This window comes from Camellia sinensis, chromosome 6 (assembly GCF_055761805.1).
Source record: "Camellia sinensis isolate YWXY chromosome 6, ASM5576180v1, whole genome shotgun sequence".
In the NCBI taxonomy this organism is placed as follows: Eukaryota; Viridiplantae; Streptophyta; class Magnoliopsida; order Ericales; family Theaceae; genus Camellia; species Camellia sinensis.
Genome location: NC_138966.1, coordinates 194,125,778 through 194,152,735, shown reverse-complemented (window position 1 = coordinate 194,152,735; position 26,958 = coordinate 194,125,778). Strand labels below are relative to the sequence as shown.

The window sequence follows — 26,958 nt, the reverse complement described above, 5'->3', positions numbered from 1 at the left end:
GTAGAACAACCACCATCAAAGAACACCCAGAAGGAACGAAACAGTCGATAAATTTTGCTAAGAAACAAACAGAAAGTGCAGACGAAAACAAATGAAAAAGAAACGGAGAGAGATATCGCTAATGTGTTTGTGTTTTTGTGTGTGGGAGAGAGACGGAAATCAAAATCGTTTCTCACCAATTGAGTATTGGGTAGTTGATTAAGGAAGAAAGTGAAAAACGTGGGATCTATTTTTTTTTTTCCAAATTACTTAAATTTCACGTGGCAGCGTATGGTAGAGGTTTCAATAGACCAAATTCAAGCCTCACTTCTAAGCCAGGCTTCGTGACACCAAAGTAGATGCCTTGAAAGCTCACAGGGTGGTTAATGCGAATTTGGAAACATCCAGGGACGATGGGTCTCTATGCACGTTCACCATTTGAAGATTCGTTCAACAAGAAAAGAAGACTCTCTCGCGAGCGAACACTAGGGTTTCGAAAACAGTGAGCAATGTTTCTGCCTCCAAGTCGTAATGTACATAGATCGAGCTCTCTATCTGAAAGGTTAAGCTCCTCAGATTTCTGAATCAGAGAGACAAAGACGAAGAGGCTGCAATCTCAAGCAATGTACAGTGTATCGATTGATGGCCAAGACCACGAAGCATCGCGTCCGAGGAAGATTCCACCATCGTCGTCCCTGTTATGGGCCCGAAACCTTCGCCATTACATCGGATCCGGTTCTGGTCTCGGTTCTAAAGCATTAATGGGTCTGTATTTTATCTAATTCCTTGACAATTATGTGTTTTGGTTGATCAATTGCGAAACTCAAAAAACCAATTGGCAGTTATGACATGATTGAATTTGAATAGACTATGTAATTTCACAAATTTGGCTATCTTAACAGTGTTTAAATTTGTGTCTTTTATCTGAATTTAGTTGTCTATACAAAAACAATTTTGCTGTTGTTGTTGTTGTGATTTTGTCAGTATAATCAATGCCGTGGTGGAATTGGAACCAGCTTAAGGTGGTTTCCAACTCAAAATTCAAGGCTCGGATTCCTTGCTGCCAGTCTTTTACACTATGTTTGGATTTTTAGGGGAGAAAAGAAAAGAAATAATTGTGATTTCTCTCCCTCTTGTTTGGTTAAGTTGGAAAGACTCCAAATTGTTTGGATAGACTATATAAAAGAAAAGAAAAGAAAATCTTACAGTTTATATTACCAAAATAACCGTTTATGTTTTTATTTCTTTTGTTGGTAGATGGACAATTAATTAGTAATGTTCTTATTTATTTTCTCTCCCAATCTCTCCAATTTGGAGAGATTCAAAAAGTGAGTTATGAGAGAAATCAATAGTTCCATTTCTCCTCATTTATCTCCTGTTCAGTAATCCAAACAAGTGATTAGGACCCAGAGAATTTGATTTCATTTCTTTTCTCTCCAAATCACTCAATCCAAACTAGGTGTTAATGATTTGGGGAGGTTGAGGCTTAAAATTCTGTTCCGGAGTTTGTGGGTCATCCACGATAGGGGGGTTATTCATGTGGGTATGGATTATACATTTTTAGGATTTATTTTTTTGGTCAAGCTTGATGGTAATGTTAATGTTAATTCATGTGGGTATGGATTAAAGATTGCATGTTGACAACATATTTATGTTAGTTAGTTATCTCAAAATGGGATTTCTTTATCTGTTGTTATTGGCGGCTTGTATATGGCATTTTGTGCATGAATTACATGGCAGATGTAAACATGGCCATGATTACCACGTGCATGTTTCTCTAGTAGTATAACTGTATACATTGTGCTTTGATTTATAGAACTTGAGACAAAGAGAATATTGCTTAATATTTTCAAAGAGAAGCAGCAAAAGAGTGCTGAAGCTGGCACAATTCCAAGCTTCTATAAGAAGGTAAGCATTGTTATTGTTGCTTAGGTGTTTGAGTTAATATAGGCCAGGTGATTTTGTCACTTTCTTTCTTGCTCTTTTTGCAGACAAAATTTGTCCATTTGTTTTGGTATCTACTTGGATAGAACTTGAGTGCAAATGCTGAAGGGAGAAGGTTCCTTATTTTCATATAGTTTTGTTCGTTTCATTAATATGATAATGTTTTTTACCATTTTCATTTTTTTTTTCATATTTTGTACTTACTTTAGCCTCTTTTTTTTGTTTGTTTTCTGTTTCCCCTTTGTTCAGAAACCAGAAGAAGGCTCCATCAGTCACAGGGTCCAGAGGGTGGCTAAATATCGTTTTCTAAAGGTATCACTTACACTTTTCCTCGTTTGTTGACTGTTGTTAGTCATCATCACTTAATCAATTCATCTTTGGCAGATTGAAACAAGCGTATATCTCTGTCTTTTGGTGTGATATTGGAACTCCATATTGCCATTTTTGTTTTTTTTTTTAGATTGAATCTTACAAAGTTTATTGGGTTGTGCAAGATTTCAATATGATTTCATTTGTAGTGACTAATTATTTGGTTTAGTATTAGGATGTGGATTGGCAATAATTCATCATTTCATACATGCAGAAACAATCTGATCTTTTACTAAATGCTGATGATCTGGATGCCATGTGGGTTTGCTTCAAAGAAAATTGTGTGATTGATGATGCCACTGGTGCTGAAAAGGTCTGTACACCTTATCGTTTTTATATAATTTTTCTTTCATGTTGCTAAGAATCTAATATATATGTTCAACTTCTTTGCAAAATGTCTACACTAGCAGTGGTAGTTGACTTATTTTCTTCTTTAGATTCTTCTGGATTTCTGACATGTCCTGATAATTTTAAGTACAATACTTTGTTGTGCAAACATTTTACCAATTCTCCGTATAGTACAATACTTTGTTTTCTTTCTCTCTCATGCCAGTTTTTGTATCTTGATTTTTCATTGTTTTTCTCTTTCTTCTGTCCATTTATTTTCTATTCAAACCTGACCGAAAGAAATGTTGTCTTTCTTTCACATTATTGAATTAGCGGACATTCACTGAGTGTGGATTAGACTGCTATAGCCACATCTGGTGCATTTGTTTTCTTAGATTTCTTGCTAACTGCTTGTTTAAGCTTACTAATTTTGAAGTTAATAATTTGGCATGTTTGATCTAATGTACAGATATTTGATGCTGTGGTACAACTCTTCTTCTTCTTCTTTTATTATTATTATTATTATTATTTTTAACAATTCTGATTATATCCCTCGTACAGTTACAGCCTTATAACTACTCTTTTGTTTGTTTGTCTGTTTTTTTTTTTTTCTCTAATGATGCTAAAACACGTCTTGTTTCTCATATTGTTAGATGAATTATGAGGACTTTTGCCACATTGCCTCTGTGTGTACAGAACAAATATGCCCTAAATGTCGACGCTTTTTCAGTCCGTCAAACTTCATGAAGTTCGAGAAAGATGAGTCAGGAAGAATTGTCATCCTGCCATTTTACCTTTATGTCATGCATACGGTGGGTCTTGGTTTTCTATGCATAACAATGTCTTGTTTTCTATATGTGTCTGACATGTGTAATTAGATATTCACTTATAAAGTGTATTAAGTAATTTGAGTTAATAAGGCTCGTTGATACCAAGGTGCCTAATTATTGCAAAAAATTATTATAGTAACTTTTTCTTTGATAAGTAACAACAGTAAAATGAGTAACACAAGTATATAGGAAAATAGAAACTTAACCACCACAACCACCAATAACATAAGCTTCATATGCAAAAGAAAGGATTAAGAACAATAGATAAACAAACAGCGACTGATGTGAACTTCAACATAAAGGCAACAGGCAACATAGCATACGGACTTTATCGTTTTACATGTAGTTGGTGACATTAATAACTGTCATTAAGCCACTTTGTTCTAAATTGATTCCCAATTGTGTGTGTTTTGCTCTGAAACCTGATTGATTTTAGGATTTGATTGTGTGTTTATTCGAGGAAGAAAAATTAAAAATGAATAAGAGAGCATGATCCTTCTTGTAACAAAATATCTCTGATAAATTACAACATTAATAATGCAACTCCACAGTTGTTTTATCACTGTGGTTTGATCACGTGATTGTGCTATTACAGTGAATGCGTAAACATGAGACAAGTTTCATCTGTGGATATTTAATTGTGAACTCTGGCTTGTGTTAGTGTTAGTCTCTTTGTGGATCTCTCTCTCTCTCTCTCTCTCTCATGTAATACTACTTTCGTATTTCACAAGCAGAGGTGTTACCTGATGCAATCTTCCTACAGAAAATCTCTCTAATTTCTTGCTTGTGGTTACTTGAGTTAGTTCTGCAAGTCCCAAATTACAAGACACATGAACCAAACTACTAAGTTTGGAAACCTTGTTGAAGGCTTTTAGACTAGGGAGCTAGTTACCCCTGAATTTGTTTTTGTAACCTCAATGCATATGTACAAGTTTTTTTACCAAGGTCGGCTGACTTTTAAACGAATTTCCCCACTTTTAAACATATTTATCAATACAGGTTGTTTATTCGAGTTGTGGTTTGGTTACATGACTTCAAATACCTTACTGTAACTTTTAAAAAAAAAAAATTGGGAAATAAGTTGAAAACTACTTTGAGATTGGGAAATATGATTTAAAATCACATGCACTTGGTAAAAAAAACTCGCATATATAGAACTATGAGCTTTGAAACAGAGATGTACACCAGAAATGGAACAGAGCTAACATAATTTTCTTCCCTGTGGGTTTGAAACAGAGATGTACACCAGAAATGGATTGAAGGAGGGAACTATGAGCTTTGTATTGAGGCCGTAAGAGATTGGGACATGGTGAAACCATCTGATCCTCTACGGATCACTCTGGCTGATCTATTGGCTTGCAAATAGGGTGGAACTGTTGCCAGCATGCTTGTAGATGTGCGCGGTTTCTGGGCCCATGACAATAGAGAGAATCTTCTCCAAGAAGAGGGAGAACCGGAAGAAGAATGATAGACGCACCGAATTCACCATCAGGCATGTGTTTGCTGTATCACGAGAGTTTGCAGTGTCATATAGGTTATAATTTTGTGAAATAATGGCACTAGTGGTAGTGTTAGATTGGAATCAGGGGCCACAAAAAATTGAAGGAATACTTTTGAAATCATGTTTTATGTCAATCTAGGAACCCTGTACTGCATGATTTTTTTAACAGGTATATGGAAGGCAGAGCAAAGGTTGTCATGTTGTGGGTCAGATTTCAGCTTTTCAACATATTGATGTTCATGGTTAACTTAGTCCATCTCTGTTTGGCTGTAGGAGTAGACAACCCCCTTTGGTGCAAACCTATAGCAGTGATAAGAACAACTCAACTGCCGTGCCTGTAAGAATAATTTTGTATGAAAAGAAGAAACGAGTAAGAACAAAAAAATTATCACATTTTCATGTTGAAAGATGAATAAGTCCATTTGTTTAGTTCTACATTCCTCGCACTTATTACATATCCTGACTTAGATATATACTTGGATCTATATTAATTAGAATAATAATTTCATTTTCTTCAACTCTATTCTTCTCATCACCTATTTCTATGTCCAAATAGCAATTAAAATGAAAATATGCCCGACTATTAAGGCTATTCTCTTTCATCTAATTTTGTATGATTGTATAATATTAATCTCCCTAATAATCCGTAATAACATATGATCACTACAAGTTTGAGGTGTATAATATATCATTTTCCATAAGTATTGAGAGAACTCAATTTTTTGGCAGAAAAAATAGCCAGTTAAATAGAACTGAAGGAAATTTAACAGTCACAATATCCATTAGCCAGTATAGACATCACAAACCATATAAGCTGGATAAAAATGCGACTGGATGAAACTGATAACAAGAATCTCCAATTAGGGTGTACTATTATTTGAATGAACACCCTGATGAACAAGGATAATCTTGAATGAGGAAACTACTCGCTTGTCTTCTTCACTTCTATTGTTCTTCCCCTTGATAACATGATGCAACTCCACCCGCTTTGGCTCATTCTTCTTGGTTTGTGCAAATTGCGTGTATTGTTTTCAAGTCAGGCAGACATGCGCTGGATTAAGACCATTAAGACCATTGACTATCTCTCCCAACAGGCAGATGAAGACACAATTCCAATGACAGCTTGCACGATCCTTTGGAGCCATAGATCTTTTTGAAGAACATGACCCCCCAAGTTGCCAACAAAGCCTTTGAAGTTTCTCTTCTGAACTTATTCTGACAAATTTTTATATTCAACTACAGTGTCGTATGTCTCAATGTTGAATGGACTTTCTGCAAAACACCTTAAGAAAGGCATACAGTTTTTGTTCATTAGATAACTGTCATTCTGAGAAACAAAGTAATTATAGATCATTCTCACCTAAATAAAATGCTAATTGTTTTTAAAATTTAAAAACAAAAAATACATGCATACATAAATTAAGAATTTGGAAAAATAAATTTCTTATCTGGGCAACAAACAATCTTTTGTCAATTAAATGCAGATGATGTACCGGAGTTCATGCCAAAACATATTCGTCCTTTCATGCAGAAAAGGTCGCAAAGGTTCAATAAAGTTATCCTCGAGAACAAATTGTTTGGAAGGGGCCTCGTGCTTCTCTTCAAGGCCTGAGATAAAGAGTGAGGATGCCACATGCACAATAACAGATGGATCTGGATCCCCAAGTATAGCTTTCAGTTCCCTATGAATCCATGGCTCTATTCTTTTTAGTATCCTATCTTTGGCACCATTGTTTCCTGCTGTGTTCTGATGAAAACATAAGGGGGAAGTCAGCTCTCAAAAATAAAACCTTCCAGAAGGAAACAATTTTCTTTTCTTATTTTTTTTTTTTTTTTGGGAAATCAAGTGCAACCTAATTCAACAAAGCCAAAGCCTAACAGTAAAACTAGGTTCAAGCATAAGATATTATCCTACACAGTAATACTAGAAACACTAGCAAACATAGCAACTAAGACACAAGAATGGCAAAAATGGCATGTGACACAGTGTTGGGTAGACATACCAACTAGACACAAGAATGGCAAAGAAGTCAAAAATGGCACGTCTCAGATTTTTTACAATGGACAGTGTATAGTTTTGCATACTTAGTGTTATGCGACATTTATGTGTTCATAATATCAATACATAGCACTCATCATGCATCCAAGGGAACAACTTCATAGAGGCTGTCGAAACAAGAACCCATTGTCCAGACAGATTTCTACGCATTCCAGACTCAATAGAGGGAGCATGCTTGACTGCCAGCTGAATTGGTGAACAACAAAGAAAATAAGAGAACCAAGTGGTATGCAATTTACTTCTAAGGAAACAAAATTTTGGCGATAGAAGGTTGTGCAAATCTTTAAAACCCTTACGTCTTGTCAAGCACATGGACTTTCACAGCAATATAGATTTATTTCAAGAAATTGGATAACAAATAAACAAACAGAATTATGTCATTGTCCTCTCTCTGAATCTCAGTAGCTTGGGCTAGTGAATATACCCGCTCAAGACAACTCTGAGAAAAACAAGGTACAGCCCGCAAGTGTTGCTCGTATATGCTGCAAGACCAAATTCCACATTAGCAAAACCATTCAACCAAATCGTAACAAAGTTGACATTAAGTTGTGGTTTTGAATCCATTAGCTAAATACATGAATGATAAAAAAAAGTTCAAACAATACTAGCATATTTGCAGATGACAAATCAAAATCTGACTATAGGTTAAAATAAAATAAAAATTGGGGGGAGCAGAACAATATGGAGAGTACCTAGCACGCCACTGAAGAACTCTCTCAGCAACAGAATTAGAAGACTCTGATCCTGACCTTCCAAACCATCTTTGTCTCGGCAAAGGCATCGTTCGCCCATTGACACAATCAAATTCTTCCCTTAATCTTCTGAGGACCCTAAGAACATGTTAAATTTCAATTGTAATTCGCAGACTCAAACACAAACCTCTCTCAAAAACCTAAAAATTCATTAGTAAAAAAATTACTATTGAAAACCTTTTATTTTATGTTTTCTGGGTTTACACCACACAAACAGAAATATTTCATTTTTTTCACTCAATTTTCCCACCAACCAAACAAACAAGACAAAAATAACAGAACCTTGCCTCTGCTCCTCAAAAGATATCTATGACTGCTGTATAAAACTTGATTGTGTACCTTTCTATCCTAATTTTGATTCTTATGCTTCAGGTTTTCCGGGTTTACAACAAGAAACTTCAAAATTTCCTTTCTTTCACCCAATTTTCCCACCAACCAAACAAACAAAGAGGACAAAAATATCAAAACTTCACCTCTGCTCCGCAAGAGGTTCTTCATGGCTGGCTGTATCAAGCTTCGTTATTTACCTTTCTATCCCAATTTTGACTCTTATGCTTCATGTGTTTTTGGGTTTATACCAAAATCTTCAAAATTTCCTTTCTTTCACCCAATTTTCCCACTAACCAAACAAACAAGACAAAAATACCAGAACCTCACCTCTGCTCCGCAAGAGGATATCCATGGCTGGTTGTATAAAGCTTCGGTATTTACCATTCTACCCTAATTTTAACTCATATGCTTCATGTTTTCTAGGTTTACACCAAAAACTACAAAATTCCCTTTCATTTTCCCCAATTGTCTCATCAACCAAACAGAAGAAAAGAAATACCAGAATCTCACCTTCGCTCCGCAACAAGAACTCTTCGCCTGCTACGCAAAACTTCGACATTGAGCTTCCTAATATCCTCACTGATTTCTGGTAATTTGTGTTTGAGGAAGGTTCGAGAGGAGAGGTTGATTTGGGAGAACCAAGCATCGAAGACTGCGTTGCAGAGAGGACAGTTTCGCTTCAAATCGCTCCATCTGCGAATGCAATCGACGCAATAGGCATGGAGGCAGGCTGCGATCACCGCTGCTCTGCGATGGTCGATGTGATTCAAGCATATCGGACACGATTTGCCTCGAATTGCTGGTTCGATTCGCTTCGATAGAAATCTTTGAGGACTGGTTGTAGATGTATGCGTATGTAGCAGCGATCTTCGTGAAGACGAAGACGAAGACTCCATTGATTGACACTATGTTTTGGATTGAGTGATTTGGAAATGAAAAATGAAACGAAACGAAGAGATACGTACTTTTTTTAATTGTTTGGGTAATTTAAGTGGGGACGAAAGAGGGAAACGGGGAGAAGTTTTATTTTTCTTATAATCTTTATTTTTAACCTTTATAAAGGTTGTACGAGAAAAGAAATTAATAAATTTTTATATTTTTATAAAAATAAAAAAAATAAAATGATTCAGTGTGTTCGGTTTGAATTTTTTGGATTAAATTTTTTTAAAATTAACTTTTTTGGTTTTCGTATTTTTTTGTTTTTAGTAAATATTTTTTAAATTTTAAACATTTTTTTTACTTTTTTAGATGTACCTTACTTAGATGTATCTAAAAAATAAAAATTTTGTGTAAAAATATTTTAAAAAATTAATAAATACATAAAAATACAAAAAATGTACTGAATTCTTGTATTTTTTTTTATATTTTTGGTATTTAGTGAATTTTTAAAAGATTTTTTGTACAATTTTTTTATTTTTTAGGTGTATTTATGTTAGGTGTGTCTAAAAAGTAAAAAAATTGCTTAAAATATTAAAAAAATTCAGTAAAAACAAAAAAAATATGAAAAATAAGAAAATAGAATTTTCTAAAAAATGCCTTTTGAAAAGTGAAAACAAGCAATGTGACACTCAAGTTCTTAGGGTTTTTTTATATTTAGTAAAAGATTATTTTGATGATATAACATAAAAAAATTTCTTTTCATTTTTTTTTTTTATGAAATCTAACCAAATAATCATTTCTTTTCTTTTATTTCTTATTTATCTAAATAAGAGAGAGATAAATCACAATTATTTCTTTTTTTTTTATTTTTTCTTATAACTTAAGTAATTATTTCTTTTCTTTTTACTCCTAAGTTCCAAATATAGGGATGTTTTGAGAAGTCGGTTAAAAGTCACTTCTCAACTTTTAATCTACTTCCATCTCTCACAAAAAAATCAAAAAAATTAAAAAATAATTTTTAATCATCTTCTCAAAACACCTCATACTGGGAGTGTTCCAATCAAGAAGAAGAACAAGAAGATGATGATGATGATGATGATGGATCGGGTAAAGACGGTTGGTGGGTTAGATGCTGGATAGGGGTGTAATTTTGGCCCATGGCCTGCGGGTGACCTGAAGCCCGCCTGCTGCCCGAGGTGGGCCCGGCCTGTGAAGGCCCGTTTAGGTCTGAGCCCATGCCCAGCTCGAGGCCTTGGGTTAGGGCCTGGGCCTGGGCCATCGTTTTGAAACCCCGCCCCATTGACCCGCTCAAGGCCTACCCAAAAGCCCGGCCCGCCCGGCCCACCTGATGCCGAAGTATTATTTTTAATGAAAAATAATAAAATTTTGGTGGAAAAAATTTTTAAAAAAATTTAAAAATTGTTTAGACCCGCCCAAAGCCCAAGCTCAAGCCCAGGGGCCCAGCCCACTAGCCCGCCCAAAGCCCAAATACCCTTGAGCCTAGGCTTGGGCTTGGACCCAGCCCGATTTTTTAACGGGAGAGCCCACAAGGCCCGACATGGGCTCGGCCAGGCCCGAACCCGAATGGGCCGAGCCAGGCCAAAATTACACCCCTAATGCTGGATATAGATTTATAGGTCCGACCCTACCCTATTTGGACTCAAAGTCTGTGTCAATTCTCATTTTTAAATTTTTTTTTGTTTCCCAGAAATTATTTTATTGAGGGTTTGAAAATTCAATCATTTTTATCGTATTTTTGTTTCTGTTTATTTATGATTAAGTTTCTTAAAAGCGATAAAAAAAATATTTAATGAAAATGAATTTATGAGGATGAATTGCTTTTTTTGTTACTCAAAAATTACTTTTCTTAGTTCTATTTTTTAAAAAACACTTTTCAGAAAATTCTACTTTCTTATTTTCCTTATTTTTTTATTTTTACTAAGTTTTTTTAATATTTAAAGCAATTTTTTTTTTTACTTTTTAGACATATCTAACATAAATATACCTAAAAAGTAAAAAATTTGTGAAAAAAACTTTTTAAAAATTCATTAAATACCAAAAATACAAAAAAATATACGAGAATTCAGTACATTTTTTTATATTTTTTATGTATTTATTAATTTTTTAAAATATTTTTTCACAAATTTTTTTACTTTTTAGGTACATCTAAGTAAGGTGCATCTAAAATAATAAAAAAATATTTAAAATTTTAAAAATATTCACTAAAAACAAAAAAAAAAAAAACACGAAAACCAAAAAACTCAATTTTCAAAAACTTAATTCAAAAAATTCAAACCAAACACACTAGCATTTAGTTTTTTAATATAGTTTTCTAATCACATTTTTGGTATAATATTCGCTTTATTATTTTTTTAACAAAAAAATTTAATTTTGAATATATATACTGTATTTTAAAAGTTGTATGGTCCCTAGGGGTGGGCGCAGGCCGTTTGCGGCCGCGGAACCTCTAATCCGCCATCCGTCCGCCAGATTGGCGGATTGAAGAAAATCAATCCGCATCCATCCGCCAATCCGGCGGATGTGGATTGAGCGGATTGGCGGTTTGGCGGATGGATGCGAATCGGTTTGGCGGTTTAAAATTTTATAAATTTTTAACATAATTCAACTTGTGCACTTCCTCAAAAAAAAAAAAAAAGTATTACAGTCAATGATATAAAAAAATATTACAATCACTGTATGCCTTATCCAAATAAAGAAAGTTTGAAACTTTAGAATATCACGATCACTACATGCCTCATCCACATATTACAATCACAGCATGATTTATTCACATAAAGTATTACAATCTGTGATTCTTAAAATATAATAACAATTCAAACCACCAAAACCATAAATAGAGCAGTAGTAGAGATTGTATGTCTCTGTATTGTTATATCTACATATGTTTTTGAAAACAAAAACCAACCAGCGTATATCATATTTTCTATTTATTATTTTTAGAGTTAGATTTAAAAACAAAAAAATCTAGATAAATAATACGTTTATTTTTTTCAATTCAAAAATATATTAAAGTTGAAAACTTTTTTACAACAGAATATTTAAACTCTTTTTCAATTGAAAACACAAACATAATATTTAAACAAATTGAAAATACAAAATCTTATAAATTACTAGGGGTGCTAGCGATTTGGCAGTTTGGCGGTTCGGTTGCGGCCAAAGAAATCTCAAATCCGCCATCCGTCCGCCAAATTGGCGGATTGGAGAAAATCAATCCACAACCGTCCGCTCGTCATCACGCATCCGTCCAAAATGCGACGGATCGGTTCGGTTTAGTCCTGATCAAGCCTAACAATATGACGGAAAACATCTCAGGCAACACCAACAATCATCGAGATCCTCTAAATCTTGAGAAAACAATCGAATAAGAAGACCACTTGATCAGAAGCACCAAGAAAATTAAAAGTTCTGATTCACCTATCGCAACAACCATAGAAAATGGGGTGAACATAGAGATTTTAGAGTCGAAAGAGGGAACCCCTGCTCAAGTTCCTACTGCTATGGGATCTCCTTCCCTACCTCCCAAATCCTTCAAATAAGCTCTGAACATGAATAGAAAAAGTGATCATTTATGCGACAATAGGGTAGAAATCCTCTCATCTAATGAAGAGGATAATGAGCTCGAGAGACAAACTGAAATCCAACACTCCTGCTCAGAACACTTGGGCTTTCCCAAAGTCACCCTACCCAAAGAACTACTGGAAAAGATTAGGCAACCGTGGAGGAATGCTCTAATCATCAGGCTTCTGGGCAGGAGCATAGGCTATAAAATGCTATGTACTCGAGTAAAGAATATTTGGGGTCTGCAAGGGGATTTTAATGGCATTGACCTGGGTAACAATTACTTCCTTTTTAAATTTTCTGAATAGTCAGACTGTACTCATGTTTTCATGGGAGAACCATGGGTGATCATGGACTACTATCTCACTGTGCGACGGTGGGAACCGAATTTCAAACCATCGGAAGCCTCTGAAACCACAACCGCAGTTTGGGTTTGGTTTCCAAAGCTTCTGATTGAGTATTACCAGGAGAAACTTCTTTTCGCCATTGCCAAATCTAGTGGGAAACCTCTTAAGATTGATTAGATCACGGCTATGGCGACAAGAGGGAAATTTGCAAGAATATGTATTGAAATGGATCTTAGGGCTTGTTTGGTTTGTATTTGAGAAATATGCTTTGAGATAAAAAGTACGAAAATTTGTTTGGTTTGATTTTTTTTCAAAAGATGTATTGAAAAATTATTTTGAGAAAGAGTTTTGAAAAAAGTGATTGATTTGATGTGTATGAGAGAGAGATTTGTTTGGAAAACTTGTAAACCAAACAAGTTTTGGAAAAAAAATTTGGGAAAATTTGTTTGGTTTGACTACTTTTGAAAACTTATTTGTAGAAAATTTTTCCCAAAATTTTTTGAGAAACACAAACCAAACAAGGCCAGTAAACCTCTAAAACCAAAGTTTATTTTGGAGGATAGGTACTACAACATAGAATACGAATCTCTACACTTCTTTTGTTTTCTTTGTGCTAGAATTGATCACAAGAAAGAAAGAAGCCTGCAGGTTCAAAACTCCCAACGTCCAACCGGCGGCAAATAACATAGCCGTTACCGGCAAAGACGTCCTGACAATCCCATGACAGAAGCTAACGGATACTTGCAAACAGAGAGAGGGGAGGAAGATGCATTTGACCCATGGATACTAGTCACTAAAAGGGGTAAAAGACCAATCCAACCGAAGAGGGCCCAAGCTATACCTGGCCTAGCAATTAAAGATATTTTACAATATGGAGCACCAGCATCAAGTACTTTAATAAACAAAGAAATATTACTACAAAATATTGTAAATATATAACTGATGGGCGTGTACAAAAATATTACTTTAACAGCGCGGAGACCAATTCTCCATACTATACATGATGGAAAGATTTCCTTGGGGTTGGTGCTCGGTTCTTCACAGACTGCAATCTTTGTTTCAGATGGAAAACTTCAACCTGCAAATTTTTATGTATATGGAATTGGAATAGTATAAGCCCACAATTGTATCATAAAACATGTTACAAGGAAAATGGTATACAATCTCTATTACTTTCATAGTGACTGTACTTGAATTGCAGTGTTCAAAACTCGATGCATTTTTTATTAGGAGGTGGTATGTAAATCGGGTCCTAATCCGAAACCAACTATGAATGAGAATTTAGAGTCTTGCGTGCGAGTTAGGATGATTACATATAACTTCGATGGCTACAATAGGCAATTTTGAGTCCAAGTACATGTCTAAATGTCAAATTTATTAATTCTCATGCCAATCACACCAAGACACAATTAGATTTTATATTTCGAAAATACTTGTTTTATTCAAATTTATTTAATTCTCATGTCAATCACACTAAGACACAATTAGATTTTATATTTCGAAAATACTTTTTTTATTTGTAAGAATAAAACGATGTTTACATACTAAACTGAACTACTTATACAAACTTGTTGGGCATGTAGGATACGTATCTCGAACTCTTACCACGGGTCAAATGCCCGAAACGGGTACTTCACAACTTTACAAGAGTCCATATAACATAGTTTAGAACAATAGTATAAACAGCTGTAATAAAGATCAATATCATTTGGCAGCCATACCTGTGGTTGGAGTGCCCTTGCCCTTTCTCCCGCAAGTACTCCTCTAGTCGAATGCAACTCCTAAAAAGAAAAGGGGGAGGACAAGCAAACCCGATGATATATTCAAACTTACAAATCACAAATTTGAATCCACATGAGAAGATGATGTAATTACAGTACCTTCTTTGTATCATCCAACACTGCCTTGAGGAAAGCCACATCATGCTCAAGCCTTACATTGTCAGAGTGGACAATATTTGATACGTTGTTGGCCTCTTCTTGTGCCAGCTCAACTCCAGCCAGCTTCTCTTTTAACAATTCCATCTCCTTGACTGCATCTGTCAGTTTTTTTTCCATCTCTTGTCTGCTCTTGAGAACAGAAGATAAGTTCTTCTCTGCAGCTTCCCAGCTAGCCAATGCAACTGCCAGCTGTCCTTCTAAAATTTCGTTCTTTTTTATTAGGGCAGCCATTTTTGTTCCATACAGTTGATAGATGCTTGAAGGAACTGAAGGTCCTCCTGATTTACCGTCAGTTCTAATAATACGACTATATCATCATTATCAGTCGGAAGATTTTCATTTCCTTTGTTGTGGGTGTTCAAACCATCAGATTCAAATAAAGATGTTTCTTCTGAATTGGCTTTATTCCATTTACCGTCAGTTTCTAATAATACGACTATATCATCATTATCAGTTGGAAGATTTTCATTTCCTTTGTTGTGGGTGTTCGAACCATCAGATTCAAATAAAGATGTTTCTTCTGAATTGGCTTTATTCCCAGCAATGTTAGCCTGAACACCCATATCAAGTTGTTTTGTTCTTTGCTCTGCTACCTGCTGGAACAAGAACTTGGGAATATCAGTTGGATAGGGTTTTTGAGGTTCTAAGCAACATCGGTTACTTTTTTGGTTTTTGAACTTGGGAATATCAGTTGGATGGACCGCCACAAAGCGAAAATGTTGGAATCCAGACCATTTGGTTTCAAAAGATGGATAGTGGGAAAGAATGACAACTGATGAGTGGGAACAAGAAAATCCTAGGGAAACAGGTTTCTACATCTCAACAGCTTATCTTTGATTTCAATGTAGAACATATCCCAGGCCGGGAAAAAACAAGGTAGGCCAATGAAGTCAACAATGACATACACAAAACGTGCAAAATGAACTTTCATATGTCCACAGATGATGGCATTGTTGGATTTTCAACAAGGGATATCTACTTTCAGACATTTAAATTAATATTGAAATGCAACAGTGAGCAATTACATTGGGGAATTAGTAGTTCACCTGTGAAGGACTTCCATCTTCAGAACTCTTTGCCATAATGCTGTCTTCCTCATGATGAAATTTCTTGCGGAGTGAAATATTACCAGAAACAGGATTTGAATCCACAAGTAAAGACTCACAATGATCTTCTACCAGAGCCATGGTGCTCAATTATAGATGCCAGATTTTGTTTCGCAACAGCATCAACTGACCCATTAAAAGAACCAGTACTTAATTGTGTAGCCAATCCTGTGGATGATAAGCTTGTTAGATAAATTTTTCAGAACATAAAACCTTAGAGTTTGGATCATGTATCATGTGTATTAGCAAGAAAACCAAACAAAAGCGTACCTGATTCTATCGTAATGGTTAAACAGAAGCGTGATTGTCAATACCACCTTTTGTATTGCCTTTGTTATTGCCTTCCAATCCTTTCCTTTTGGTGCCTTTAGTTTCTCCTTGAGAGGATATCAAAGAAGTTGGCAGTTCTTTTCTTATCAGGCAGGATTAGGGACCATAACATCTTAAAGTAAAAATAGGTTTTCAAAAAACAAAACCGTGTGGCAGTTTCTATGAAAACCAACTTAACCAATTTTGTTTTAATTTCTATTTCTGCCCCTCATAGAAATAGAAATTACTCAACTAGTATCTACACATTAGGTCCATGACACATATACCCTTAAGCCTATTAACTAAATTGAATCACTTAAATTGTAGGCTTCTTATAAATGATAACACCACATTTAAATATGTGGTCCCATTGAGACATTATCTAACAAAGCTGTTTTCAGAGAGTAAAGATCCTGGACCTTTACTGGGAGCTAATCACCGGCCCATAGATGATTCATTCTTTTCCATGGTCAGTACTTCAATCTACCACAAAACAATGTGTTGTTGGGTATCAACTGATGCGTTAACAGGAAACAATATTTGAAAACTTATTTTTAACCTGATTTGAAGGCTCCTTCTTGGATCCCCCGAACACAACAAGAAAATCCCTTTCCTTGTGCTGCATTAGCACAAGGCTAAACCCCTGTGAAACAGTAATCCATCAGCAAAATTGCCAACAAATAGGAGGAAGTAAATATCTATTATTCCCAAGTGACAAAAGTTGAGTGAGAAACAAAAAAGAAGAGAACAAGATTCAAGTCTTGCAGTATTATATTCTAACTAGCATACAAGTTGACAATCACAGCCATATCAGGTATGGCCAACTGGCCAAACCATCCAACTCCAAAGGAAAGCAGAAAATAATTTGAAAAAATGTGAAGGAGAAAGCATAACATAAACATCCTCAGGAATTCATTTTAATTACCTTCCAATGAATGATAAAACCTACAAGTCACACTTTGTTGAAAGTCCAATAATAATGTTGTAAAGACCTACTTTTATTAGACTTGGACAAGCTGCAAAGTCAACAAACTGTACCTTGTTGGTGGTGATAGAAGATGGAGGAGATGCAACAGAAACAGACCACTCTTGTTTTAAAACATCAAAAATCAACATTTCTGTATGTCCTGGAAAATAGAGAGAATAGAATAGAAAGAAAAGTCAAGAAATTTCTCTGTAAGAGCAAACAGAAATCTAAAATGCATATTAGGTGACATGCATAAGTGTGAGTCATTGGATTCTTTGGAGATACCAAATAACTACACAACCAAAGGCAATAAAAGAACCAAACAATAGCAAAATTATAATAAATTCAAACCAATAGTCTCAAGTGCCAACTAATTTTGCCATTTTCCCTTTCTTTCAAGTAATAGGAGTTACATGGGTAATCCTTCTCTTTGATTTTATATTATTCTTCCCACTTTTAATAAATATAAGTATATTCTTCTTTCTGCTTTTAATCTTCTCCTCTTAGAATGCATACATAGGTCCCAAAGTCCCAAACCACACATGAGATGGTCACCATCATAACAAAAATAGATGAAAAGAGTAGGCAATAAGCCAAATTGTCACATTAAACCCGACATCAAAAAGAAATTATGTTCCTCATTCAAAGTTGCACCGTGGAAGAAACAGATTAGAGAAGTTTGAATACGTTCTTCTCGGATTGTGCGACATACGTTTTTTCCTGCTACCACCCCCAGCAATGTACCATTTAGTTCCACGCAGGACTCCACAACAGCCAGCTCTAGGTGATGGATGAAAACCTCGTATCTTAATTCTCGACCATATCATCTGAAGAAAACATCCATATGCATGTATCAGAAATTTGCAGATAAGATGTGATTTTGCATCACTAAAGAAATCAGATGTCAACCACCAAGACCAATAATATTAACTAGAAAAATTTAAAAGCTGAACGCACCGTCTCAAAGTCAAGTGAATATATGTCATTCAAAGTCTTAGACTTCGATGCTCCTCCAAAAATTAGAAGCATTTTATCACCATAAAGAGCAGCCACGTGGTTAGATCTTGGAGATGGTCCTTGTCCTCTGCACACATGCACAGTGCGCCAGGGACCCAGTTAATAGCTTCTAAATGAAATTTGATGTACAACAAAGAATTAAGGTCTAAAATTGTCGACAAGCAACATTTTTTTTCAATCGTTTCAGAAAATATTTTGATACAATGTGCTGCAGACTACTCACGTGCAATGAAGAGGAAGCCAAGTCAAAGACTTCAAATCAAACATATGTAAATCACTGAGTTTCTTCCGTTTAGCATTTTCACCTCCAAATAGAATTAAAACAGAGTTTACCCTAACTACAGTGTGACCACTGCGAGCAACCTGCAATGCATATCCATTTTAGTTAAATATTAAATAATTATTTTACAACCCAGTACACCATTGAAGCACATTCAATTCCCATAAATAAAAAAATTAAAATAAACCCAGTACGTCAAAGTCGAATCTTCGAATTCTACCACCAAAAACCTCAACTTTCCAATGAACAATGCCTCACGGAGTACACAATTAAAGACGCGATTTTAATGAAGCAAATACACGTACAATTCAGAAAATATAATAATTTTTTAAAAAAATTGGTCAGGTTTGAATGACTGCTAATTCAAATGTCAACAACATCCACAGTCAACAACATCCACATTAGTAAATGTCTGCTAATTCAATAATGTGAAAGAAAGATAACATTTCTTTTGGTCAGGTTTGAATAGAAAATAAATGACGGACAAAAGAAAGAGAAAAACAATGAAAAATCAAGATACAAAACTCAATTGAGCAAGTAAAAAAAATACAACTAGTACTAGAAAAAAATTGTCTTCCAAATGTCCGAAAAAACGTCAACAATGACCCCGTAATGATGACGCGAATTGAGCGATAAGAAACACTCCAACAGTTGCTCGAAGTCTCTCTCCTCAAACAGCTGCTTCGCTAGTATCATCTGCATCATGGATGCCTTGAAATCTTCATATGGGTCCACCGATTCTTTCACCACCGCGAAGCTGTCCTTCACTTTCCCCTCCGCCGGAAACGACGGTAGCAGCTTCTTTACCCTCTTCTTGCGATTTAGTGAAAACGCCGCTAGTGTCACGATCTCTTCTTCTTCATCTTCTCTCTCGTAGCCAGGGTGTCGTGTCGGCGTTGTTGTCGGAGGAGGAGGAGGGAAGAGCTCGTTGTCAGAATCGCCGGAGATGGAAGTGGTGATAGGGTGTCGTGTCGGCGGAGGAGGAGGAGGAGAGAAGAGTTCGTCGTCGGAATCCCTGGAGATGGAGGAGTTGTAGTCGCGACGTGGCGTCTCGTCCCACTTGCATGGCGGTGATTCGGGGAGGTCGTCTTCGTGCGTGCGGAACCCACAGCCTAAGAAGGAGGAGACGTGGTGCTTGAAGGAGGAGCGGTGGGGTTTTTTGAAAGGGAGCGGGGTGGCCGGCTGGCAGTTAGTGAAAAGAGGGCTTGGGGAGAGTTGGATAGGATTTTCTGGGATGTTGGACTGATTTTTGGAGCGGCAGAATTTGAAGAATGATGTGATACGGGTGATGAAAGACTTGAATGCCATTGAATTGTTTTGTCTCTCTCTCTTTCTTTTTGTTTGTTGTAGCTGTATGATTTCAGTGTATGATTTCAGTGCAATACAATATGTATATATAGATATAGGGGGACGAAGGTGAATTAATGAAGATGAATCAATAAAAGGAAAATGAATATTATTAAATGAAACTAATTTTATAAGGCAATGGAGACCAATCAATAAAAGGAAAATATTATTATTAAAAGAAAATAATATTATAAGGCATATTAATATTATTATGTATTTTTATTTTGAAAAAAAAAAGAAAAAAAGTTTGAATCGGGATCAATTGTGCATACTGGAATAGTAGAATGTAATTTGTAAAACAAATTGAAGATTTTCAATATTTTACCAATATATATTCTTCAAAAAAAGTTTAAAAATAGAACCCATTTCTGAGTTTGCTTTGGGCGTCAAAAAATTCAGGCCGACACTACCACATGGGCTTGGAATAGTGCCTCTTTCTCTTTGTTTGTTGTATCTGTATGATTTCAGTGTAACGATTAGCTATGCAATACAGTATGTATATATAGATACAGGGGGAACGACGGTGAATCAATGAAGATGAAGGAAAATTTTATTATTAAAGGAAAATAATTTTATAAGGTAATTAAGACCAATCAATAGAAGGAAAATATTATTATTAAAAGAAAATAATATTATAAGGAATATTAATATTATTATGTATTTTTATTTTGAAAAAAAAAAGTTTGAATCGAGATCAATCGTGCATACTGAAATAGTGGAATGTAATTTGTAAAATAAATTGAAGATTTTTAATATTTTACCAATATATATTCTTTAAAAAAAGTTTAAAAGTTGAGCGTCATTTCTGAGTTTGCTTCGGGCCTCAAAAAATTTAGGTTGACCCTACCATATGTGCCTGGATCATTCTGGTCCATGAGGCTGTGAGTATAAACACAAGAAGTCAAACTACATTTGGTTGTTTAGTAGTGAGGACCTAAACAAGACAACTAACGGATGTTTGAAATATTAATCAACAATTAAATATCCTATTGAGACACATTTAAGAGAATGCTATGAAATTCCTTAGAAAACTATCCTGTTGAGACACATTTAAGAGAATGCTATGAAATTCCTTAGAAAACTGACACAATACAACAATCATTCAATGGAAATGAGGTAATGGACTCAACCAAAACACCATATTATGGAAAACATTGCAAAAAGTTTCTAGGTACAAATCCACTTTAACAAAGAACCAGAAGAATAGATTGAATTGCACAACTCGGGAATTTAATCATTAGGGTTTTGAATCATTTGCATCAAATAAATTCTAAAAAAAAAAAAAAAAAAAAAAACTCCTTGAAAATTCATTGGAATAGTGCCTGTTCTAATCAAAAGCGAAAGCAAATGCTCTGATAAACCTAATTTGTAAACCCTTCAATGTCTTTAGACAAGCAATTGGAATCGAATTCTATTTGAATCACCATTTCAGCTTCTTTTTAGGCCGTTTCACTACAGCATCTACAGTGTCCTTTGATGACTGCAATAGAAAAACATTAAAGACTAAGCAAAGATATAAGAGAGAGAGAAAGAGAGAGAGAGAGAGAGAGAGAGAGAGAGAGGTGAGACCTAGGTTTGAGTTTGGATCGGGAAGGAAAGGAAACAGAAGGAGGAAGAGAAGCGAATTTGCTACCACGAAGAGCCCTTCTTTCTTCATCTGTGAGTCCTTCCATGCCCCTCTCTCTCTCTCTCTCTCCACCATTGCCTCTGTTACGGCGCACCTACAAGAAGTTTGTGAAATAGTTCTTCCTAACAAGACAACGTCGTATTAACCTGCCTGCGTTTTACTCAAATAAGGTCTTGTTTGGGAACAGGCTATTAGTTAAAATATGAGATTAAAAAAGAGTTAATTATCTAAAAGTTTTATTTATAAATGTTATGACAACTCAGGTCTTATCTAAGATTTTTTGAAATAGTAAGTCCTATTTAGTAAACTAATAATATTATTAGTTATTTTCTAATTTTTAAAACTAAGAATATTATCAATTTTGTATAGTAATATTCCACATAATTGTTTTACTAACTGATAAAAAAATAGAGCATGAGATTTAACGTTTTTGTCTGTCTACTCATTAGTTTGATTCAACTATCTAATAAAATCGAAAATATTATTAGTTTTTTTCAGTTTTAAAACTGAGAACATTATCAATTTTCTCATTTTTTTAAGTTTTTTTTTTTTTTTTTAGTTTTGCACATCAACGTTTTATCATCATGCTACTTTATAGACATAAAATTTGCAGTTTTGCACACAAAAAAAAAATTCAAAATTTTCAATTTTTCAAAAAAAAAAAATAGTTTTTGTTTTCAGAAAACACTTTTCAGAAAATTATATTTTTTTATTTTATTTTCCGTATTTTTTTTGTTTTCAATGAATTTTTTTAACATTTTAAGTAATTTTTTAAATTTTTAGACACCTAATATAAATACACTTAAAAAGTATAATATTTGTGAAAAAAATCTTTAAAAAATTCACTAAATATCAAAAATACAAAAAAAAAACGAAAATTCATTACATTTTCGTATTTTTGTTTATTTATTAATTTTTAAAAATATTTTTTCACAAATATTTTACTATTTAGAAACACCTAAGTAAAGTGCATCTAGAAAAATAAAAGAATTACTTAAAATTTTAAAAATATTCACTAGAAACAAAAAAAAAATACGAAAATAAAAAAACTCAATTTTTTCAAAAAACTGAAACCAGAAACACTTTTAGTTTTTTTTTTTTTTTTGCACATAAATTTTTTTTTGTTTTTTCAATTTTAAAGTTGATGTTTCAAAATTTTGAAAATTAAAATAAATACAAATTATCATGTTCTTTTATAAATAATCATAAATGATAAACAATCATTGTTTGAAGGACAATTCTAACTATTAAAAATTTAATGGGACTTGAAGGTCTAAAATTTTGTAATTATGACTTAATGAAGTATAAGTTCATAAATTAAGACATGTATGTAAATGCTCCTGAAAAAAATTTATTATATTTAGAATGACTTTTTAAATTATTATTAAAAAAAAGTGTAAAAAGTAAAGAGAAAATCGAATTTTTGACTTTTTTATATAATTTATTAATTTTTAATTTTTAGCTAGGGTTCGTTTGTAAAGAACTATTTTAGCTTCACTCTTTGACTCTTGCCTAATTTAGCTAGGCTAAATTAGCTACGTTTGGGAAGAATTTTTTAACTTTTTTGTTTGTTTTAGAAAAAAAAGTAAAATGATTATGGTTTGAATGTAAAATTTTACCTTATTGACTTATTTAGTCTATTTTGTCTTTTCGTATTTTTTTAGTCTCAACTAAAAGCCAATCCATTTGTCAAATGGGAGTTAAAATTTAAAGTTTCCAAATGAGGATAAATTTTAAAGTCACCAAATTTTAAATTTAGTTAAAATTTTGATAAAACTTAGATCTAATTTATTCATCAAATTTTTAATAATTATTTTTACTTAAATTTGAAAAAATTATTAACAGATGAAGGATTGAAAATTATTTTTTTTTCATTGAATTTGTTAAATAAGGTTTTTAGATGGGTTAGGTATTTTTAAAAATATTTGATGAAAATTTTGATTTACACTCTTGGAAAAGTGAGCTATATATCAAATCGTGCTTTTAATTTAAATTGTTGAATAAATTTGATGGAAAAAAAATATATATATATATATAAAGAATTGGAGATGTTTCAAGAATAAAATAAAATAATTATCTTATTACATTCTCACATTTAATTTATTAAAAAATTATTAAATAAATTAATCATTATGGTCCAATTTTGTCAACTGACAACGAATTTCACGTGACATTGAAACTTTCCCGTTGAATTTTAATTTTGCCTCATAAAGTATTACATTTTCCCACAATTATGTTTTCTGGTCAACAACCAACTAAACCACATAGACACAATTTGAATATTTTAATTATCAAATTGAAGAAAAAAAATTAAAGGCTAAAATGGGATTTAATCAATACTTTAGATAATGCAAATGTAATTTAACAAACTCTTGGAACTCGATTTTCTTTATAAACTGCATATCCACCATGGTTGTGATCGAACATGCAACTTGGTCAAATTAAATTAAGATTATATTAATTTTTATAAAAAAAATTGGATAATAAAATGAGATATTGGAGAAAACAAAATTATATTTTATGAAATTATAAAATAATTGTGATAGATAAATTGCATTATTGACATAAATTAGATAAATGATTTAATAAAGATTTTATCCTCATTCAATCATTAGTTTTGTGATATTTAAAAATATATATTTAACTAGTTGTGTGATACAATAAAAGTACAAAATTCAACTAAGTTAATAATTTTTTTGAAAAGTTTATCTTGCTCTTATTCGTTACCAAAAAGTTTTTTGAATTTTTTTTTTCCCTATTTCTATAATGCTAATGTGGTGACATGAAAGTGAAAAATTAAAATACCTTATAATAATGTGTTTCTTTATTGTTCAAAATGATGAAATTCAAAATTTATTGTTAATCGAATTTCAATTAAATAATAGTTAATACAAACATAATAACGCTTAAATTTGGTTATTACAAGTCCAAAAAAAAAAAAAAAAAGAGAACGCAATTGTGAAAGGCGAGCGCACTTCTTTGTTTCTCGCTTGCAAATGTGATGAAACTGAAAACAGAGCCTGAAGTTTTTTCTCTCCCTCTATATATGAGAACTGATGGAGACTCCCAATTTTCCCCACCTCCACCACCCCACACACACATGGGGGTTGGTTATTGGAAGAAGAAAAAAAATAAAAAAAAATTTGCACCAATCAGACCCCTCTGGGGGTCACCCCCAGTGGGGGTCTGAAACATTACACCTCTATATATATACACAAATAGTACTTCACTTCTCTCTCTACAAACACCTTTCACTTCTACACTTGAAAGAGCTCTCCCAGCTTCATCACCATAATCCGGCTTGGTAATGCCCCTCTTACTCCACATTTACACACATTTCTTTGAAGATTTTCATCAACTTTTGTTTGCGATGAATGAATCAAAGTTTTCATCTCTCTTATGTTGCATTTTTAGTTCTTGCCTAGGATTTCAAGATCTACATATACATATATAGATATATGACTTTCTCTCTATATATATCGACACGCACGATAATTCATCCGGTATCTCTCGTTCTTTCTAATTTATGAGCGATTGATTTAGTGTTTCTGTTTATGTTTTTGTGTGATTGATTCTGTTTCAATGCTTTTCTGTGAAAATATATATACAATTTAATTGGCAAATATGAAAGAACTAGACAAGTTATGAGATGTTTGGTAGTGATAAATTGACAAATTGATGAGATTTCAATTGACATAAGAGGCTAATGCTAATTTTAGCCTCCTCTTCTTCTCTCTTCCTCTCTATGCTAAAGTTGACATTTTGAATTTTGTGTTTATGTCTATCGTTTGTTTTTACCTAATAAACTTATTTAACTATCATCATTCTTCCAATCATGTGTATTATAGATATAAAAATAATGAAAGTTCAAAAAAATATTTTAGTTTTAAAAATATGGACATGTTCATTTTCTGAATAAAGACATGGGCAAAAATAAAATATGTCCGGTATTTTTTTATTTCAAAGAACATGGTATAATTATGCCAAATAAACTATCAAATTAGTTCATTTTTTTTTGTGAAAAAAATAGTATAACTAACAATTTTTTTAAATTTAGAATTAAAAAATAGTATTGAGTGATTTGTTGAGTAAAGCATACCAAAAAAAAAAAAGGTTAATTTTTTTTTGTTTGGTATTTTTTTTATTACAAAGGGCATGTTATAATTATGCCAAATAAACTACCAAATTAGTTCTTTTTTTTTTAAAAAAAAAAAAAAGTAGTATAACTAACAATTTTTTTTAAATTTAGAATTAAAAAATAGTATTGAGTGATTTGCTGAGTAGAGCATACCAAAAAAAAAAAAAAAAAAAGGTTTAATTTTTTAAATAAATGTGATCATTACAAATAAATGCTTTAGATCATCGAAGTAAACCCATCTGTTCCAACACCACCTCTCCAATCGGATGCTTAATTAGAGAGAATTAAATTCCCAAGGACAACAACATTTTCCGCACGTGATCATCACAAAAATATAACATGGGCATACATGAAATCACATCTCAAAATTATGAGCAAGCCAATAAAAAAGGCAACCGTGTGTTCTTCCTTATTTCAGTTGATCAATTAAATTAAAAGAATACAGGCCAGTTTGGTTATAAATTCATCATGTAAAGTATTATTCAGCAAGAAACAATAAAATATTTGCTCTGCAACACTAATCCTCATGAAACTCTCCCAATCATGAAGCACTGCACATATGTTTGAACTCCAAATCTGGATGGCCTCGGACAAGTTCATTAGTTAAAACCCTCAACCATCATAACTGCATAGTATATTAGTGAGGCTTAAACAATGCAGTTAGGAAAAAATTCAAGACATATTGAAAATGAAAGTAGATAAAGTTACAATACCGGCATTGCTAGAATGGTACTACTGAGGAATAAGGGGTTCAGTCAAGCTTCCATTGACAGTAATGGATTGGCACAATGGCACTTGAATGACACGGTTACATTATGTCCACTGAGGCCATTTAATTGAACCGGTTGACCCCTTCCTCAAATTTAATCGGGGAGCTGTCTGCAGAGTCGTGCCATACCATCTCCATCTGGTAGGCACCAAAAAGACCTTCAAATTTCTTACTGAAACTAAAAGTGAGAAATGTAGAGAAGATAAAGCTTTGAGTTGAAAATGAAGTTGGCAAAAGACAAAAAAATGAAACTTGAGAAACACTATCGTGTGAACTATTGAGATCTTTATGAACCAATAAAGAATCAAACTTAAAATGTTCATCCTATTCTATATTTCCTTGAAAATTAGTCTTCTCTATTTGGGAGATAAACGGTAACAGTTCATCATGATTGATCAAATTCAACCCTGTGCTCCACATACGTCAGTCGAACACATCAATTTTCCCAAAAGGAACAAAAGAATCTCATTTATTGGTAGATGGGGTGGCCATGAGTAACTCCTAATCATATTTTTAATTTTATCAAAAATCCAACAGCTTTTATCATACATTCATATACTCC

At 33.5% G+C, this 26,958-nt stretch overlaps 2 protein-coding genes, 1 long non-coding RNA gene, 1 other non-coding gene and 1 pseudogene across 7 annotated transcripts; 2 read left to right on the top strand and 3 right to left on the bottom strand.

Moving 5' to 3' along the window:
* The first annotated feature begins 287 nt into the window (after window positions 1-287).
* On the top strand, window positions 288-5,385 carry LOC145788817 (putative serine/threonine-protein phosphatase 2A regulatory subunit B'' subunit TON2). 2 transcript variants are annotated; one of them, XM_082875781.1, is made up of 6 exons: window positions 288-744; window positions 1,796-1,887; window positions 1,971-2,038; window positions 2,173-2,605; window positions 3,273-3,431; window positions 4,686-5,385. In XM_082875781.1, exons 1-3 carry the CDS (start codon window positions 603-605, stop codon window positions 2,007-2,009), a joined length of 273 nt encoding a protein of 90 aa, XP_082731907.1. In that variant the 5' UTR covers window positions 288-602; the 3' UTR covers window positions 2,010-2,038; window positions 2,173-2,605; window positions 3,273-3,431; window positions 4,686-5,385. The 2 variants fall into 2 exon arrangements, with proteins under 2 accessions (XP_082731907.1, XP_082731908.1); XM_082875782.1 differs by lacking the exon at window positions 3,273-3,431.
* On the top strand, window positions 4,153-4,283 carry LOC114278361 (small nucleolar RNA snoR104). The gene has a single exon (XR_003634892.1). It is a non-coding gene; the product is annotated as a small nucleolar RNA snoR104 (small nucleolar RNA).
* Window positions 5,386-5,627: 242 nt separating the features above from the next.
* Window positions 5,628-9,118, bottom strand: LOC145793132 (uncharacterized). 2 transcript variants are annotated; one of them, XM_082875768.1, is made up of 5 exons: window positions 8,602-9,118; window positions 7,702-7,839; window positions 7,434-7,491; window positions 6,444-6,697; window positions 5,628-6,233 (listed from the first exon to the last, which is right to left on the bottom strand). In XM_082875768.1, the coding sequence occupies exons 1-5, from the start codon at window positions 8,985-8,987 to the stop codon at window positions 6,161-6,163; spliced, it is 909 nt and encodes a 302-aa protein (XP_082731894.1). In that variant the 5' UTR covers window positions 8,988-9,118; the 3' UTR covers window positions 5,628-6,160. The 2 variants fall into 2 exon arrangements, with proteins under 2 accessions (XP_082731894.1, XP_082731895.1); XM_082875769.1 differs by having other exon boundaries at window positions 7,702-7,830; window positions 8,602-9,094.
* Window positions 9,119-13,890: 4,772 nt separating this feature from the next.
* On the bottom strand, window positions 13,891-19,823 carry LOC114319577 (uncharacterized; annotated as a pseudogene). The gene is made up of 12 exons (XR_014333946.1): window positions 19,110-19,823; window positions 18,459-18,598; window positions 18,176-18,302; window positions 17,931-18,045; window positions 17,290-17,378; window positions 16,811-16,894; window positions 16,642-16,734; window positions 15,883-16,120; window positions 15,270-15,432; window positions 14,777-15,138; window positions 14,618-14,677; window positions 13,891-13,974 (listed from the first exon to the last, which is right to left on the bottom strand). The product of XR_014333946.1 is annotated as an uncharacterized LOC114319577 (transcript).
* A 6,150-nt stretch (window positions 19,824-25,973) lies between these two features.
* LOC145793135 (uncharacterized) lies at window positions 25,974-26,816 on the bottom strand. Its single transcript, XR_014333746.1, has 2 exons — window positions 26,341-26,816; window positions 25,974-26,252 (listed from the first exon to the last, which is right to left on the bottom strand). It is a non-coding gene; the product is annotated as an uncharacterized LOC145793135 (long non-coding RNA).
* Between the last annotated feature and the right edge of the window lie 142 nt (window positions 26,817-26,958).

Excerpts from the sequence above, each read along its gene's own strand:
- LOC145793132 (XM_082875768.1), bottom strand. The coding sequence starts at position 8,987 with ATGGAGTCTTCGTCTTCGTCTTCACGAAGATCGCTGCTACATACGCAT. Across the intron at positions 7,840-8,601 it reads GTTCTTGTTGCGGAGCGAAG|GGTCCTCAGAAGATTAAGGG; the intron begins GTGAGATTCTGG and ends ACATGTTCTTAG. Across the intron at positions 7,492-7,701 it reads GTTCTTCAGTGGCGTGCTAG|CATATACGAGCAACACTTGC; the intron begins GTACTCTCCATA and ends TTGGTCTTGCAG.
- LOC145788817 (XM_082875782.1), top strand. The coding sequence starts at position 603 with ATGTACAGTGTATCGATTGATGGCCAAGACCACGAAGCATCGCGTCCG. Across the intron at positions 745-1,795 it reads CGGTTCTAAAGCATTAATGG|AACTTGAGACAAAGAGAATA; the intron begins GTCTGTATTTTA and ends TTTGATTTATAG. Across the intron at positions 1,888-1,970 it reads TTCCAAGCTTCTATAAGAAG|ACAAAATTTGTCCATTTGTT; the intron begins GTAAGCATTGTT and ends CTCTTTTTGCAG.